At 37.5% G+C, this 14,709-nt stretch overlaps 1 protein-coding gene across 1 annotated transcript in view; it reads left to right on the forward strand.

Moving 5' to 3' along the window:
* The window catches only part of SECISBP2 (SECIS binding protein 2), a 19,244-nt gene continuing 4,535 nt past the window's right edge, over positions 1-14,709 (forward strand). The window contains exons 1-10 of the mRNA XM_072415039.1: positions 1-203; positions 1,881-2,041; positions 6,665-6,832; positions 7,693-7,806; positions 8,935-9,073; positions 9,900-10,069; positions 11,047-11,209; positions 11,662-11,800; positions 12,102-12,322; positions 13,274-13,428. Coding sequence (XP_072271140.1) covers positions 191-203; positions 1,881-2,041; positions 6,665-6,832; positions 7,693-7,806; positions 8,935-9,073; positions 9,900-10,069; positions 11,047-11,209; positions 11,662-11,800; positions 12,102-12,322; positions 13,274-13,428 — 1,443 coding nt within the window. The 5' untranslated portion in view covers positions 1-190. The remainder of the gene's footprint in view (positions 204-1,880; positions 2,042-6,664; positions 6,833-7,692; positions 7,807-8,934; positions 9,074-9,899; positions 10,070-11,046; positions 11,210-11,661; positions 11,801-12,101; positions 12,323-13,273; positions 13,429-14,709) is intronic.

Below are 14,709 nucleotides of genomic sequence, written 5' to 3' on the forward strand. Positions count from 1 at the left end.
CATTTCCGAAGCAAAAGAAATGCGACCTAATTAGACGTCATGGCAGTGAGCAGTATGAAACTTACTAAGGTGGCTTTTCTCATGTCAGAGGCTGCAGTTACCGTGAGCAGTAGATGACATCTCTGACCGGGAAGTCGCTGAGGGAGCAGCACCAGAAGTAAGAAGTGCTGCAGCGGAGCACATTGCTACCATGCAGCCTGGGGGTAGGTACAACTCTCTACAACATACCTCAGGGGCTCGGTACATAGTCCAGAGCTGACAACATGCTACAAGTAGTGCTGCTGAGAAGGAGATCAGTACTATGTCTGTCATTATTAGCACCTAAATCTAAAGCCAAGTATTTTCTTTTTGGAATATTAGGGCATGGAAAAGTATATGTATAGCCAAACTTGTGGTTTTTACTATGTGTGTACCATTACATTTCACTTCCTGTAGCAGAGACACACCAGGAAGAGAGGAATCCCCCTCCCCCTTAGACATTTGTCCCTATACCAGTGGTGTCACAAGGATCCACATCCATGGTAATAGGATCAAAGTTTACCGGGGGGGGGGTCACTGTAGCAGCACATCATTAGCAATGGTGCCACAATAATAGCCCCCAGCATTGGCAATAATATTGGCAAAAATAGCCCCTGGTATTGGTGTAAGGGGACACACTGAGCCTGATTTATTAAATCTCTCTGATACTAGAAAAGATAGGTTATCATGGGAAAACCAGGGTGATCCAGCAATCCTAGAGTGGAACTGGTCCACAAATTGAAAGCATTTGCCAAATAACAGTTGATTTTAAAGAAATTGATTACAGGTTTGCTGGATTACCCAGGTTCTTCCATAATAGTTTATCTTCTCAATGCCCTCAGCCTTGATGTCAATGCATGTAATATTAACCCAAACAATTCTGGTCAGTGGCAGTGCTTTTACCCCTTCCTTCTCCAATAGTGGTATGCAGCAGTTTTTTTTTTTGAAAAAAATCTTTTTTTAAACTTCTAATGCAGTGCCATTGAGATTTAGCCCCCCATCATCACGTGTTAGTGGTCAGATACCTCATCAGACTGTTCCCTCTTTTTTCCCCCCATCAAGCTGGGACTTTCACTGTCAGAAGATCTCCATTCCTAACAGGCACAGTGTTCTCTTCAGTGCGGTGTGCCTGGAATAAAGTGTTAAGATGCCTGGCATACCACTGCCACAGATACCCAACAGGTGGTAGACGTAGTGGACTACACATTAAAAGCTGATGGGCCATGTGTTGGATACCAGGGGCAAAACCCTTCCCCACTCTATCTACTAACTCGTAAAAGGTCTATATGTGCAGCTTACTATGCCCATTGATATTCCCTGTTTCTAATGTCAGTAGGCTGGGCAGAGCACTTGATTGGCAGCAGCTCGGTCATTGGGCTGTGGTCACATTGTAAAGAAATCTGGTGGCACACATAACCCACAGACTCTGTACTGCAAGCTAAGAAAGTTGAGTGGTGAGCATCTCTGTACAAACTCATAAAAACCTGGACTGTTTAATTTAGGCAAAGAAGTCCAATAACAAGTGCCATCAAAAAGAATTTGAGTATTTGTCTGTAGGAAACTGAAATCCATTCATCATGGGTTACTGTACAAATTCTAGGACTGCCATCTCCGGTCTGGATATGTAATTCCTTGTTACATCATTGTTGAATAGGATGATCTAAATAAACTAATCCTTTTCTGGCCTAAAGCAAAAAAATAGGATGAAACTATCTATTTGCTGTGTACGTGAAGTATTGTGGTCAGATTAGTTTGAAGACTGGTATATTCTACCAGACTGTTAATGTCCTGGAAATATGTGCCTGGCTATGGCTAGTCATACTTTTTTTTAGCATTTGTTCATTTGTATGTTTTTTTCCTAGATATACCACAAGTGTCTTCTGCTAGTCCTTGTAGCCCAGTGACATGGGCCAGCAAAGTGAAGCAACCTCCAAAAGTTATCATTCCTCCAACTACCTCAGTAAAACCTTTACATGCTTCACCTATCAGTACTAAGGATTCCAAACCACAGGGCTTGAACAAGGTACGTCTTTTTTTTAAAGTGGTACAAATCTCAAATAGAGCTACAAAGCAATTGCATGAATCAATGTAAGCTAGCATTTCAAATACAGATGTTATTAGACTGTGCTACTATATTCAACTGAAACAATCTGTATATGACATGTTTTGCTGCTTCCCTTTGCAAAACATTAGCTTTAGCCCGGGCTGGTTTGTATTTGGTTCATAAATACACCCCTAGACTCCCTCACCATTCTTTCAAAGAACGATGACTCCCAAGTCTTTTGTAGATCTGCCCCACTCTCTAGAACTCCCTCTGTCCACCTATTAGGTTTGCTTTTTACCTTCTGCATCTCTAAACAAACTCTTAAAACCCAGACTTTTCACATTTACCTACCCATCTTCGTCTGTTTCATAACCCCTCACTAATTAGCCACCATTACATCCCCCCATCACTTAGATTGTAAGCTCTATGGGGCAGTGTCCTCTCCTTCTGTGTTATTGTTTGTAATTGTCATGTATGCAGGTTTGTTATCTGCAACCCTTATATATTACAGTCCTAAGTAATATTTTAGTGCATTATAAAAAAAAAAAAAATAATTATAAAAATATAAAGGTTTTATGTGATAATTTCATTAGCATGTTGAGTTTGGGGGGGGGCGGGTGATAAGGCATCAAGAGCTTTAAGTCCACTAGACTACTGCACATGCTCCACCTCTGTGGAATGCAGCGTGAAGAGGCTAGGGCCATGCTAATCATCATATCTGAATATTTTTTAGGTACAAATAGAAGAATAAGATCTATGATTTATTTTACAAATATTAGGATTAGGAGCCTGTAATATCACCGATAAAACCCTCAAAAATGGACCAACATCTGCTGGTGTGAGGGGAGGAGCATGAGCTGCCGTCTATGAAGATACTTCTATAGATGGAGCAGTGCCCTGCGGAACCACTAGCTGCCAGAGCATCAGCAGGATGTTTCTCTGTGCACATCTCCCACCAGCTTGCAAACAGAACATTCCTCCCTGACAGAGAGTCTATTGCAGCAGCCACATATGGATAAAAAGAACCCTCATGCTGATTCAAAGTTACAATTAGAAGCGACAAGTATGGAACTTAACTTACTTTTGACCACCAGGGTGGAAAATCTTTGGGTTGGGGCAGGCATAAACTCTTTCTCTCGAGTGATAAACCGGGAAAAGTCTTAGACAATAAGTTAAATCCTAGGCCAAAACTACATAGCTTACCAAAAATTAAACTTAAAGATAGTAAAGTAACACAAAATCCTGAAAAAACTACAGACCTTCGAGGAATTTTATAGGAAGTTATATAGCGTATCAAAACCACTCACCCAAAGAGAGATATCAGCTTTTCTCCACAAGGTAATCTTCTTAAATTGAAATCTAAACCCGTGGAGATGTTGGAGAAGCCGTTCCCGTTGGAAGAACTGGCTACCATTAAACACCTAAGGATGGGCAGTTCTCCGGGCCCAGACAGCTTTTCCTACGCTTATAATGAATTTTTTAAGTCTGCTCTAGCCCCACACATGGTGGAGTATTTTAATTTTGTGAGGGAGGGACATTCTCTTTGTTTTGCAAATGGAGCATATTTTAGTGTAATTCTTAAAGAAGGAAAAAATTAATAGGAGATCTAATTACATGTCTAAATCTTTGATTAACTGTGATCTTGAAATTATGACTAAAATCTTGGAAGTTCGATTGGGGACCTTTTTAGAGTCCTATGTTCACCCAGACCAGGTGGGTTTTATACAGAATAGGCAAGCTCCGGACCAGATAGGACGAGCGATTGACCTCATTTCAATAGTGAACTCAAAGTGGGATGGTGGTCCCCTCAGACAGGCAATGCTTCTAACTATTGATCTCCAGAAGGCGTTCGATAGCCTTTCCTGTACTTAACCTGAACGAAGTGTTATCAGCTATGGGATTTGGTTCCTTTTTTATCTCTCTATTGAGTTCTCTTTATGTTACCCCAGAGGCTAAAATTTTCGCTGGGAGGATATCTTTCAAAATCTATAGCAATTAGGAGGGGTACTAGACAGGGCTATCCCCTCTTTTGTTTGCTCTAGCAATAGAACCTCTAGCAAAATCGATAAGGGCCAAACAAGACATCAGGGAATAAAATGCGGGCAAACTCTAAATATTAATTCCCCAAAAGGACAGTGGAGACTATAAAAAGTAAATTTCATTTAATTTGGGATGTTAATTCCCTGCAATATCTAGGGGTTAACCTGACTCCATCTTTTAATCTTCTTTACCAGGCCAACTATAAACCATTGTTTAAGAAAATTCATGCGGATCTTCAGTGGTCTAAAGCACCACTGCCCTGGTTAGGGCCAATAGCCACCTTGGCTATTTGTTGCCAAGGTTACTATACTTGTTTCGTACCCTTCCGGTCCAGTTGCCGCAGAAAGAGATTTCGCTCTTACAAACTAGAATACTGGATTTTGTTTGGGGAGGTAAAAGAAGTAGAATTTGGAGAAATACCTAGTTTCCTCCTAAACAATTTGGAGGTCTAGGGGTCCCTAATCTCAGATACTATTTTGTACCCGCACTTTTCAATGAGTACTTTACAGGGTTTCTGACCCCAATGGGTAGACCTAGAGGTACTTGACGGTTTCAGTGGATCCATTGAATCATTAATGTGGATACATAAAAAATCACTGGGTCCAAATTTGTGGTAAATATCACAACCATGCTAAGCTTACCTCAGACCATGCCCCGCTAACACATCTCTGGAATAATCCAGAATTTCCTCCAGGCCTGAACTCAGAATCTTTTGGCTGGTGGACTATAAAGGGCTTTTAGAGATTGAAAGATATAATAGATAAGCAGGGGATTGTCTCTTGGGATCTTTTATGTAGTAAACAAGGAATTCAAGTTAAGGAATACTTTTGCTACAGACAGCTGTACTCATTTGCTAATAATAATATAATACACGCATCAAAACCCCTACAATTAACAGCATTTGAGAAGTCATGCTTTTCTATTGAGAGCACAAAAGGTCAGATCTCCATCATTTAGATAGCCCTAGCTGCTCCAGTATAGAAGCTCGGATATATGTCTGATTGGGAATCTGATCTGGTTATAACATGGGACATGGAGGAATGGAGCAAAATAGCCCTCTCACTGTCAAAGGTCTCTCTGAATTCGGCTTTAATAGAGGCTAAATATAAAGTGCTAATGAGGTGGTACATAGTACCTGATAGCTAAATGTTTCTGGATGGAAGTGTTTACATCTTTATTGGGAGAACTGGGTTTTGAGGTCCAAGGCTCTGTAGAAGCTGTAATATTTGGGAAATTGAGCTTGGTCCTATCTAAACCAAAGTTAAAATTGATCAAATTGATTCTTTTAGGTGGTAGAATTACTCTCGCCAGAGCATGGAAAACTAATATAATACCCTTGGACCCTATTTTCATTAAATTGAATTGGACCATGGTAAATGATAAACTTAAACCTGCTTAAAAATTCTCTGAATCGATTTGAAAACATCTGGGAGCCTTGGATCGGATTTACTAAGGACGATGTGACACATTTATAGATGTATATTGAAGTTTGGGAAGTTTTCTGTTGTTGTTACTTAGTCCTAAAGGACCCGTGTTGATCTTCTTCATATATTCACTTTTTTTATATAGGTGGTGTTCAACTTCTCAATAATAACATAGGCACTTAATTATAATTCACAGAATTGAGAAAATTTTTTTCACTGGGGGGCTATACACTCTATTATGTATTTATTACTGATAAGGAAAAATAGATTATTCACGGTTAAAAAGATTGATATAAAAGGATAATAGCTCTTGGTACTTGTAGTGTTCTGGGTTTTTTTTTGTTTTTTTTAAGGCACCTGAAGTTTACAAGGTGTGAAGTTTATGAGGTAAAGCAAAAAGGGAAGACATTGATATTCCACCAAATTGTATAATAATCAACGGTATATAAAGGCTGTTGTTTTATAATGAAAATCATTTAAATTGCTTATGTAGGAAATTTACTGTATGGCTTTTTGTTTTCTTTTTGTAAATGTATTTGTCTTTTTAATAGAAGAAACTTAAATAAAAGTAATAAAATACAAATATTTGGATTATTTTATTTTTTATAATAAGTCAGAATCATACTCATTACTGCTCACTTTCAAATCCATTTGCAATCCCTGATTATCAAGTTTGGGAATTGCACATATTGTACTAGCACATGATTAAAGCAATGAACATCACAGAGAAGTAGAAATTCTACTTCTCATCTTGTGTGTGAAACTACAGTGTTTGTCATTAGATTCCGGAAAATGTATTGATTTAATCCATATCGTATCATATTTTTTTTTTTTTTTTGGGAGAAAATACTTTATTTTTATGTCCTTACTCCAGAAGTTTTTCTTTCTGTGACCCAACATGTGACAGATTTAGTTTACACACAAATCCAACAGATTGGATCCCATAATGCCTTGCAAACTTTTATTTCATGAGTAATGCTGTCAAAAGCCTAACTTTATATGATCTTCAATATGATTTTCATTCAGAGATCAGGGTCATTCATTGGCCCTTTGATATCCACATTGTTTGTCCAGATCAGTGGTGGAATTCAGCTTTGAGTCTCTATCTACTCAACTTTACTTAATTTCTTTTTTCTAGATGTTCCCATCACCTACTTTAGCTACTGAAACAGAGGCTGAGGAAGTTGTTGCAAAGAAAAAGAGGAAGAAAAAGAAGAAAAATAAGCAGAGTCTAAATCATGAACACCCTGAATGTGTAAAGTTTACAAATGAGAACACTGTTATACAGAAACCCCCAAAATTTCAAGTATGTCTAAAATAATGACTTTTTGTGTTCTTATTGGCCAGGCTATTTGTAATGTTCCACAATAAAGTATTTAGCTTACAATATTTTTTATTTTATATATTGGACCTTTCAGACCAGAAAAATGTTCCGGTGACTATGCAGCATGGACCTCTTCTATTATTGATTGTTCCATTTATTGTTTGGTAGGCAGCCTCAGTACAAAGACAGCTACAACAGCCGTACTTAACCTAACACTGGTGTTTAGCAGCTAGAATTATTTGTGATGAATGAGGGATACAATTAGTGCCAAATTCGCCTTATTTACACTTCCCATTAGACCTAAATTCTTTATCAGCACTGATCACCATAATTATAAATTGGTGATCTGCGTGAATGCTACTTTTTAGGGGGCTTTGCACTATATGAAAATATAACACTATGGGAAGCAATGGAAAACAACTTTTGCCACCCAAATAGCATTGTGAAATGCAAAATTGAAGTCAGTGGGCTTTATACTGCTCATTTCTAAATAACTAGTGGTGAACAGTTACTCTGTGAATAGAATTTCTGATCCCCACTGTATTACAGTACCTCTATTCTTAATTTTTAGAACCATAATTGCCAGGCAGCAAAACCTGTTCTCACTTTTGTAAATATGTCATTATAAAAGTGGTAATAAGGTTTCTAAAAATGAAGAACATTTTTTCTGTTCAGTTGTGTGAACTAAAAAGTTTTTAAGTACTTGCAGTATACAAGTAGAATAGACTACTACTATATACAATAGACTAGAAGGTCTAACTTTTGTTAAGTTTTATTTTTTTTTTGTATTTTTAGTAAGATAACCAAATTAGTTTCCACTTTTTTTTTTTTTTTTCTAACAGGATGATGAAGAATTTCCTGACCTGATGTCTTCTTCAACTGGTCCTGCTGAAAGAGGTTTAAGACCTGAAAATAGAAGCATTTCTAGTTACAGCTGGGGACCTCGAGAGCCATTGGTAAGTGAAAGTGAATAGTAGAAAGTCGTGCAATGTGCTGCAGGTGTGCAAAGCTTCAACCTGGCCTTCCATCCATGCCTTTTCTAAAGTCTTATTGGCATTGACATTGACACCACTATTCTACAGGTTGTGAAGGGGAGGACAAGCTGCATAAGGGAAACCTTGCCTAAAAGAACTATGACCGCTGCCTTGTTTAGCCCCTTTTAGCACTGACTAAAAGGAATCATTAAAAAAAAAAAAACAAAGTCTTTAAATTCTTTAAATTCATATTCAGGAAGAATTGCATGAAGATGATATCCAGAGAAATAACATTTTCTAAACAAGAGAAAGGAATGGCAGTCTCCATATTTTGTAGAACAATTCCTTGGCCTTAACTGTCCTGATTGTTTTATCAGGCCTGATGTATTAAAGCTCTTCAAGGCTGCAGAAGATACACTTTTATCAGTGTGTTCTAGAGCTCAGGATCCTAAAAGATGAAGCTGGGTGATCAGGTAAACCTGGAAGGGAATGTAAGTCATTTGCTAGAAAATGTTTTGAATTCTGTACCAGTTCCAATCCAGGTTTGCTGGATTACCCAGCTTCACTGATGAAAGTGTATCCCCTCCATCCCCGGAGAGCTTTAGTAAATCGGGCTCATAGTGTTTTGCTGCCACCCAGGTATCATCAAATGCCTCTAGTGCATCCGCAAAATGAATCTGAGTACTTCATTAACCTAGAATAGAAAAGAGGATTTTTTTATGTCTTTTTTTTTTTCTTTCCATCTTGGTGAGTTGATTGGGGACACATTAGTGGTTTTCTTGCCTGCATACATTGGGACTTGTTGCTATACTTGTATCCCCTCATGTTTTATAGTTGCTCCTGGTAAGTGAAATCAATAGGAAAAAAAAACAAAAAGCCAATCTTTTTATTTTTTTGAAGTCACACAGAAATATTTTTAATGATATAAAAGAATATGGATAAATATGGACAAAATTGTTGGTGTATTTCAGTTTTCAGATGGCAATGTGAGATTGTAAGGCCACTGAGATAAAAATGTCAATAATGCTATTATCCTTAAAACAGTAGTTGACCTTTGCATTGAAGCACAGACAGACCTAATACATCTTGTTTTTGTTTTATTTCTCCCAGGAGTCATCAAAGACAAAAGGGAGTGGCAAAAAGAGCAAAACCCCTGTAAAGTTAGATTTGGGAGGAATGCTGACAGCACTGGAACAGAAACAACACGTAAATAAAACCAAAGCATCTACTAAGCCTGTCATCTTTTCTGGTACGGAGAACTTTATTGTTTTTTTATATCCTTTATACAGTTTAGTTTGTGGACACCTGACCATCACACCTACTTTTGTCGGCAAATATATATGGCCATAACTTTGCATGGTTGGTTTTAGCTGTTTCCTGTGGAGGAAAATCTGGTCTACAGCCTATCAGCAGTCTCCCCACTGTTTAGTAAATTGATTTGAGTGGCTGTATAGTTGTTTGATCACTCACAGGGGAACCTGCAGCTCAAGTTCCCTGAACACTTCTAGGTTCAGGGCTTTCAGTTCCTGGCCAGTGCAGTCAGGAATATTGCTAACTGAGCGCAGTCTGCATTCAGATGACTACAGCCTAGCTGGGGAGATGTTGGTGATTTACCCCCCTAAAGAGTACCTGTCACCTTCCGCTGCCATCATATTGAAAGAAGGCTTGTTGCCTCCTTTATGATAGCAATTAAGGTAATATTACATATTAACATCTATAATAATATATCACTTAATATTAAACATAATTAATGCCCCCTCTGCTTACTGAATTGAGACAATGAAAAAAATCTAGATTTCATATTTATGACTAACTAATCTGATGAGCTGTAAAGATTTTCAAAGCATCACCTCGCAACAATTTCAGGTAGGGTATTTGTTCATTAATATACAAGGCAAGACAATTTTATGGCTTGTCATGCTTACTACCTATCTATTCAAAGCAGTGTTATCTATGTTATATATTGTATTTATATTGAGCTTGTGTTCATTAAATTAATATATTGTGTATTTTGTGCCTCAGAAAGGAAACAAGAATCAGTGTCTTTGTCTTCATATTATATGTTTGTATTGTAGTTGGTGGTGGTGTTCCTGTGCTATCTAGAGAGCCCAACAATATAACCAAGAACCCCCAGACAAAGCAAGGCCAAGCACCTCACAATCCTCTTGATTCCAGTGCTCCTCTGGTCAAAAAAGGCAAGCAGCGAGAGGTACCTAAAGCCAAGAAACCAACTTCCCTCAAAAAGGTTTGTATTCACCAACGTTGGTAAAGTTTTTCTCTTCATAATCAATGTTATCATTATTTTAATTAAACAGTATTTATATAGTGCAAATGTATTATGCAGTGCTGTACAATAAATATGCAAGTAAAACATTTCTTTAAACATTTTAAATGAATTAAAAAAGGCACAATAGTTACAATCTGATCTCCAATAAAAAAGTAAAATACTCAGATACTTTCTCATGGAAGATTTATAGAGATTTTGGATGATTTTTTTGCTAGTATCATGGGACACCTGATGCAATAAAATCCAGGTTTTCAGTTGTTTACATTTGTAGTACAAATATTTAATTAAGGTAAACGGGTAAATGGTTCTTTCAAAGAGTGTGTGAAATAAACACTTATGCTGCATTGTGATTTAAATCATACAGATGTTTGGCCTGATCTTCAGATTCATAGTCCTGGTCTCAGCATGCTTCCCCCAGATGTGTCCTGTTCCTCAATCTTCTTGGATGTAGGGAGTACATGTTGTGGGATTGACAAGTAGTACATCAAAGAGCAGGACAGAGCTGTTAGAGATTTGAGAGCATCTGTAATTAGCACAGTACTGTCTGACTTTACTCTAAATTACCAGTTTGCCTATCAGATTTCTCTTTGTCATATTTGCACGCCCCTCCTATACCAAGTACCCTAATTGAAAATGGTAGCTGAGCCTGCTAGTGCCAGGATATAATTTTATGTCATATAATAATGTTATAGTGCAGGCTATACAGATGACACAGAAATGTGACTCTTGTCTACCTTAAGCTTATAAGTGCCATACTGCACAGTGCTGCCTCATTTGCAATATGAATAGTTATGTCCCTGTCCTGTTTTAAGTAAGACATACACCAATAGGTAGTCCTAATGTTGGGTTATTGTTTAGGCAGTAAAGTCTCATTATGTCTCTAAACCATGTTTTACATCATGTAATAAATATATTCTTCTTTTTTACAACTTCAGATTATTTTGAAAGAAAGAGAACAGCGGAAACAGCTGCAGGGTTTGGTGTCTCAGGATGCAACCCAGAAAGTGGTGGAAGCTCATTTAGATGATTCAGAGGGAACAGTAAAATCCCAGGAGGAGCCTGAACAGCCTCTTAGTTCGCCAAGTCCTGAAGATATGGGTATCTGACATTACATTATCTGCTTACCTTTGGTGATAATATGCTTCTAAAACATAAATCATGGCATTCAACAAATCCCCCACTTTTTTTCAAAGAAAAGGCTTATTTCACATAATTTTATTTAGAAATTTTAAGATTTCTTAATATTAGTTTGACATAACCATGTATAAAAATGCCTCCTTTGTAAGGGACCATTAGTATCATAGTGCTGTGGTAAATCAAATGCTTTACCATGTGTTGTGTACTTAACATGCCTAACATAGAAATCCAACTAAATTCTTGATTTGTTTTTGGGAAATAAAATAAGGTCCCATGTGAGATTCAAACCCAGGATCCATAGCTGCTGGACAAGTGTGATACCCAAATCACTCACAGCTGCTTCTAGGTCATGTTCAGTTCAATACCATGTTTACCCAGGTATCCTGTAATATTCATCCGCTCTTTTATTTCAGAGGAAAACATTGAATCAGATGTTGGTTGCTCTACTTCTACAACTGAATCTTCAACAAATCTTCCTGATGCCACTAGTGTCATTCCTATTCATCAACCGAATACCAACTTCCCAAAAATTCACAGCAGAAGATTTAGAGAGTGAGTTCTTTTAGGACAGGACATTTTAGATCAAATACTTTAACTGCACTCATGTAAATTAATGTTGTTTTATTCAATCAATTTTATTATACTTACTACTACTAACTATTCTACCTTAACACTTTTACACTCTTTTCAGTCCAACGTATTTTATATGTTCTGCCCAATTCCTAGTGCAAGCTGAAAAATCTACAAATTAGAAATATGTTTTTGCATTCACTCAGGCTTGGTGAATCCTAATAATAAATGTTTGTCTGTATATGTACATACTACAGTATACATAATTGTTGATTTTTTTTAGATACTGTAGCCAGGTTCTTAGTAAAGAAGTGGACAGTTGTGTGACAGATCTTCTTAAGGAACTAGTACGCTTCCAAGATCGTTTGTACCTTAAAGATCCAGCAAAAGCAAAGACAAAAAGACGCCTTGTCATGGGATTACGTGAGGTGTTGAAACATTTGAAACTGAAGAAATTAAAGTGCATAATTATTTCTCCCAACTGTGAAAAGATCCAGTCTAAAGGTACTAGTAAAAAGTCATAAATGTGGAAGATTGTTTGTTTAAAGGAGTATAGTGTATGTACAATATATAAACTAAAGCATCCTTGTTTTAGTATATCCTTGTAGAAATTCATGGGGGAAGCCATGCTTGAACACTGCAGACTGTTTGCAAACTGTGGTTCATGCAAGAAATGATGCACCGTGATTGTGCATTGTTGTTCCTGTCTCTGTCAATGTACTGTATTCTAATACTGACCCTAATTGAAAACTGTAGACTCCCTGAGGCTTATTCTGTAATCTTAGCAGTCATTTAATTTGAATCCCAACCACACTTCATGATATCTAAATGGCCATTGGAGGGAAAATATGCCAATTTATAGACATAACACAAATATACTTTGCTCTGTAATATTCCTTTAATGACCATTGGACACATATATTGGTTCCTCCTCTGAAAAGTGTTCATAGGAAAGTCTTTCTGCCTGTTGTAAATCTGGTGGTGGGACAACACAAGACCTCACGAAGTTGGACAGGGATAGTAAATTACATGTTTTTATCACAAGCTCAGTGTTTCAGGGGCTTTGCTGGAAACAGGATTTTTAAGCGGAATGTAGAGCACTAATTTTTAGATTGCTGGGTTATCAGATATTCCATCCATTCTGCTAGAGTTTACATAATGTATTATGAGCTGATCATTTATTTTGTGTATATTTTAAATTTTTTGTTTAATTGTTTTCAGGGACTAAAGCAAAATAATGTCCCAAAAAACCCTGGCTAATATTTCAAATGTTCACTGGAATAGGTTTATCTCTCCCTATTTAATGACTATAAAATGCATATACAAGCTGAAAAGTTTTTTTTATCATACAGTAAAAAGTTAAATGAGAATGAAAATGATTTGTAGAGAGTGTCTGTCTACAAATGTTGCAGTTATAATGTGCTGATTGTGTCTGTATGTATGTTGTTTATGCAGGTGGGTTGGATGACACTCTACAGACAATTATTAGCTGTGCCTGTGAACAGAATGTCCCTTTTGTGTTTGCACTCAATCGCAAAGCTCTGGGCCGTTGTGTGAACAAAGCTGTCCCTGTTAGCGTGGTTGGGATATTCAGCTATGATGGAGCCCAGGTGAGACACATCTAACCTTCTGTCTACTGGAGGAAAAGTAACTATTGTAGACAATATTGCCTTGTACCCTTGTGAAAATAACAAACTAGAGACAAAAGAATAGGTTGAACAAACCTAGGTTGTATGTCTACATGAAGGTGTCCCCAGAAAATGAATACATGATTATAGTGACTTTTATGTTATATTCCCCCTGTATAATACATGTGACTTCTCATACAATATCCAAAATGTGTGTGCATGGACTGTGTGGGAATATTTTTTCCTTTGCTTCTTACTTGTAGAACAGTGGTGGTCCCCAACCTTTTGGAGCTCGCAGGCCACTAAATCTACGGACTCCAGACCGCGCATCTGGTCCACATTCCTGTGTCACTCATAGGGGAATAAACTTCCCCCTGAGTGATGTCATAATGCCAGAAACTGCCCACTCCCCGCCACTGTCCCGAGACAGCCCGCCCTGAGCCTGCGATCCGTACAGGGAACATAATCCGCAGCTCTGGCCGGTGCGCCCCCCCCTAAGCGGGGTACACCGGCCAGAGCCGCAGACCACCACTGGTCTGTATAAGCAGACCAGGGGTTGGGGACCCCTGTTGTAGAGAACAATCTTTTAAAACCTGTGCTGTGTCTTTAGATCTTACTTCATGTGAAAATGAAACTTTGTAACACAGGAGCTTTTATACAAGCCAAGAATACCTGCTTGTTCAAGCAAAGTAAAACAAATATTTATTTTTTTGTCTGTTGGCTGAATAAACAGTAAAGGGTCCCCTGGGCTAGTAACTTTGGGAAACTGTAATACTTCAAGCCTTAAATATTATAACCAAAATGGTATTGGCGTTATAAAGGCTTATTATTATATGTGAATAATAATAATATATTTGTGTGTGTGTATAAAAATATATACACCTGCTATATGTAGATAAACCTGTCCTCACCAAACAATGCCCTGTGCTGTGAGGGCATGTTCTTCAAGAAAAACTATAATCTATTTTCTGGCTAGCAAAACAACTGATAGCTTTTTTGTGAAGGTTCTTTGAGCTGTCAGACCAGACAGTTTCTTATCTTGGCTAATCAGAATGGCTCTCACTCATGCGATAACTATATACATTTTGGAGGCCTAATTTACAAAATAAGCCTTCACTCTAAAGATGGCAAAGAACCCCTGTTGAACACTTTAAACGGCAGATACAATTGACGTATAGAGGAAAATAGATGCATTTAACAGCAATAAAGTGTTCTAAATGTAGTCCTTGTAATAATAAAATAAACTTTTTATATATAATTATT

This window comes from Pyxicephalus adspersus, chromosome 6, assembly GCF_032062135.1.
Source record: "Pyxicephalus adspersus chromosome 6, UCB_Pads_2.0, whole genome shotgun sequence".
Classification (NCBI taxonomy): domain Eukaryota; kingdom Metazoa; phylum Chordata; class Amphibia; order Anura; family Pyxicephalidae; genus Pyxicephalus; species Pyxicephalus adspersus.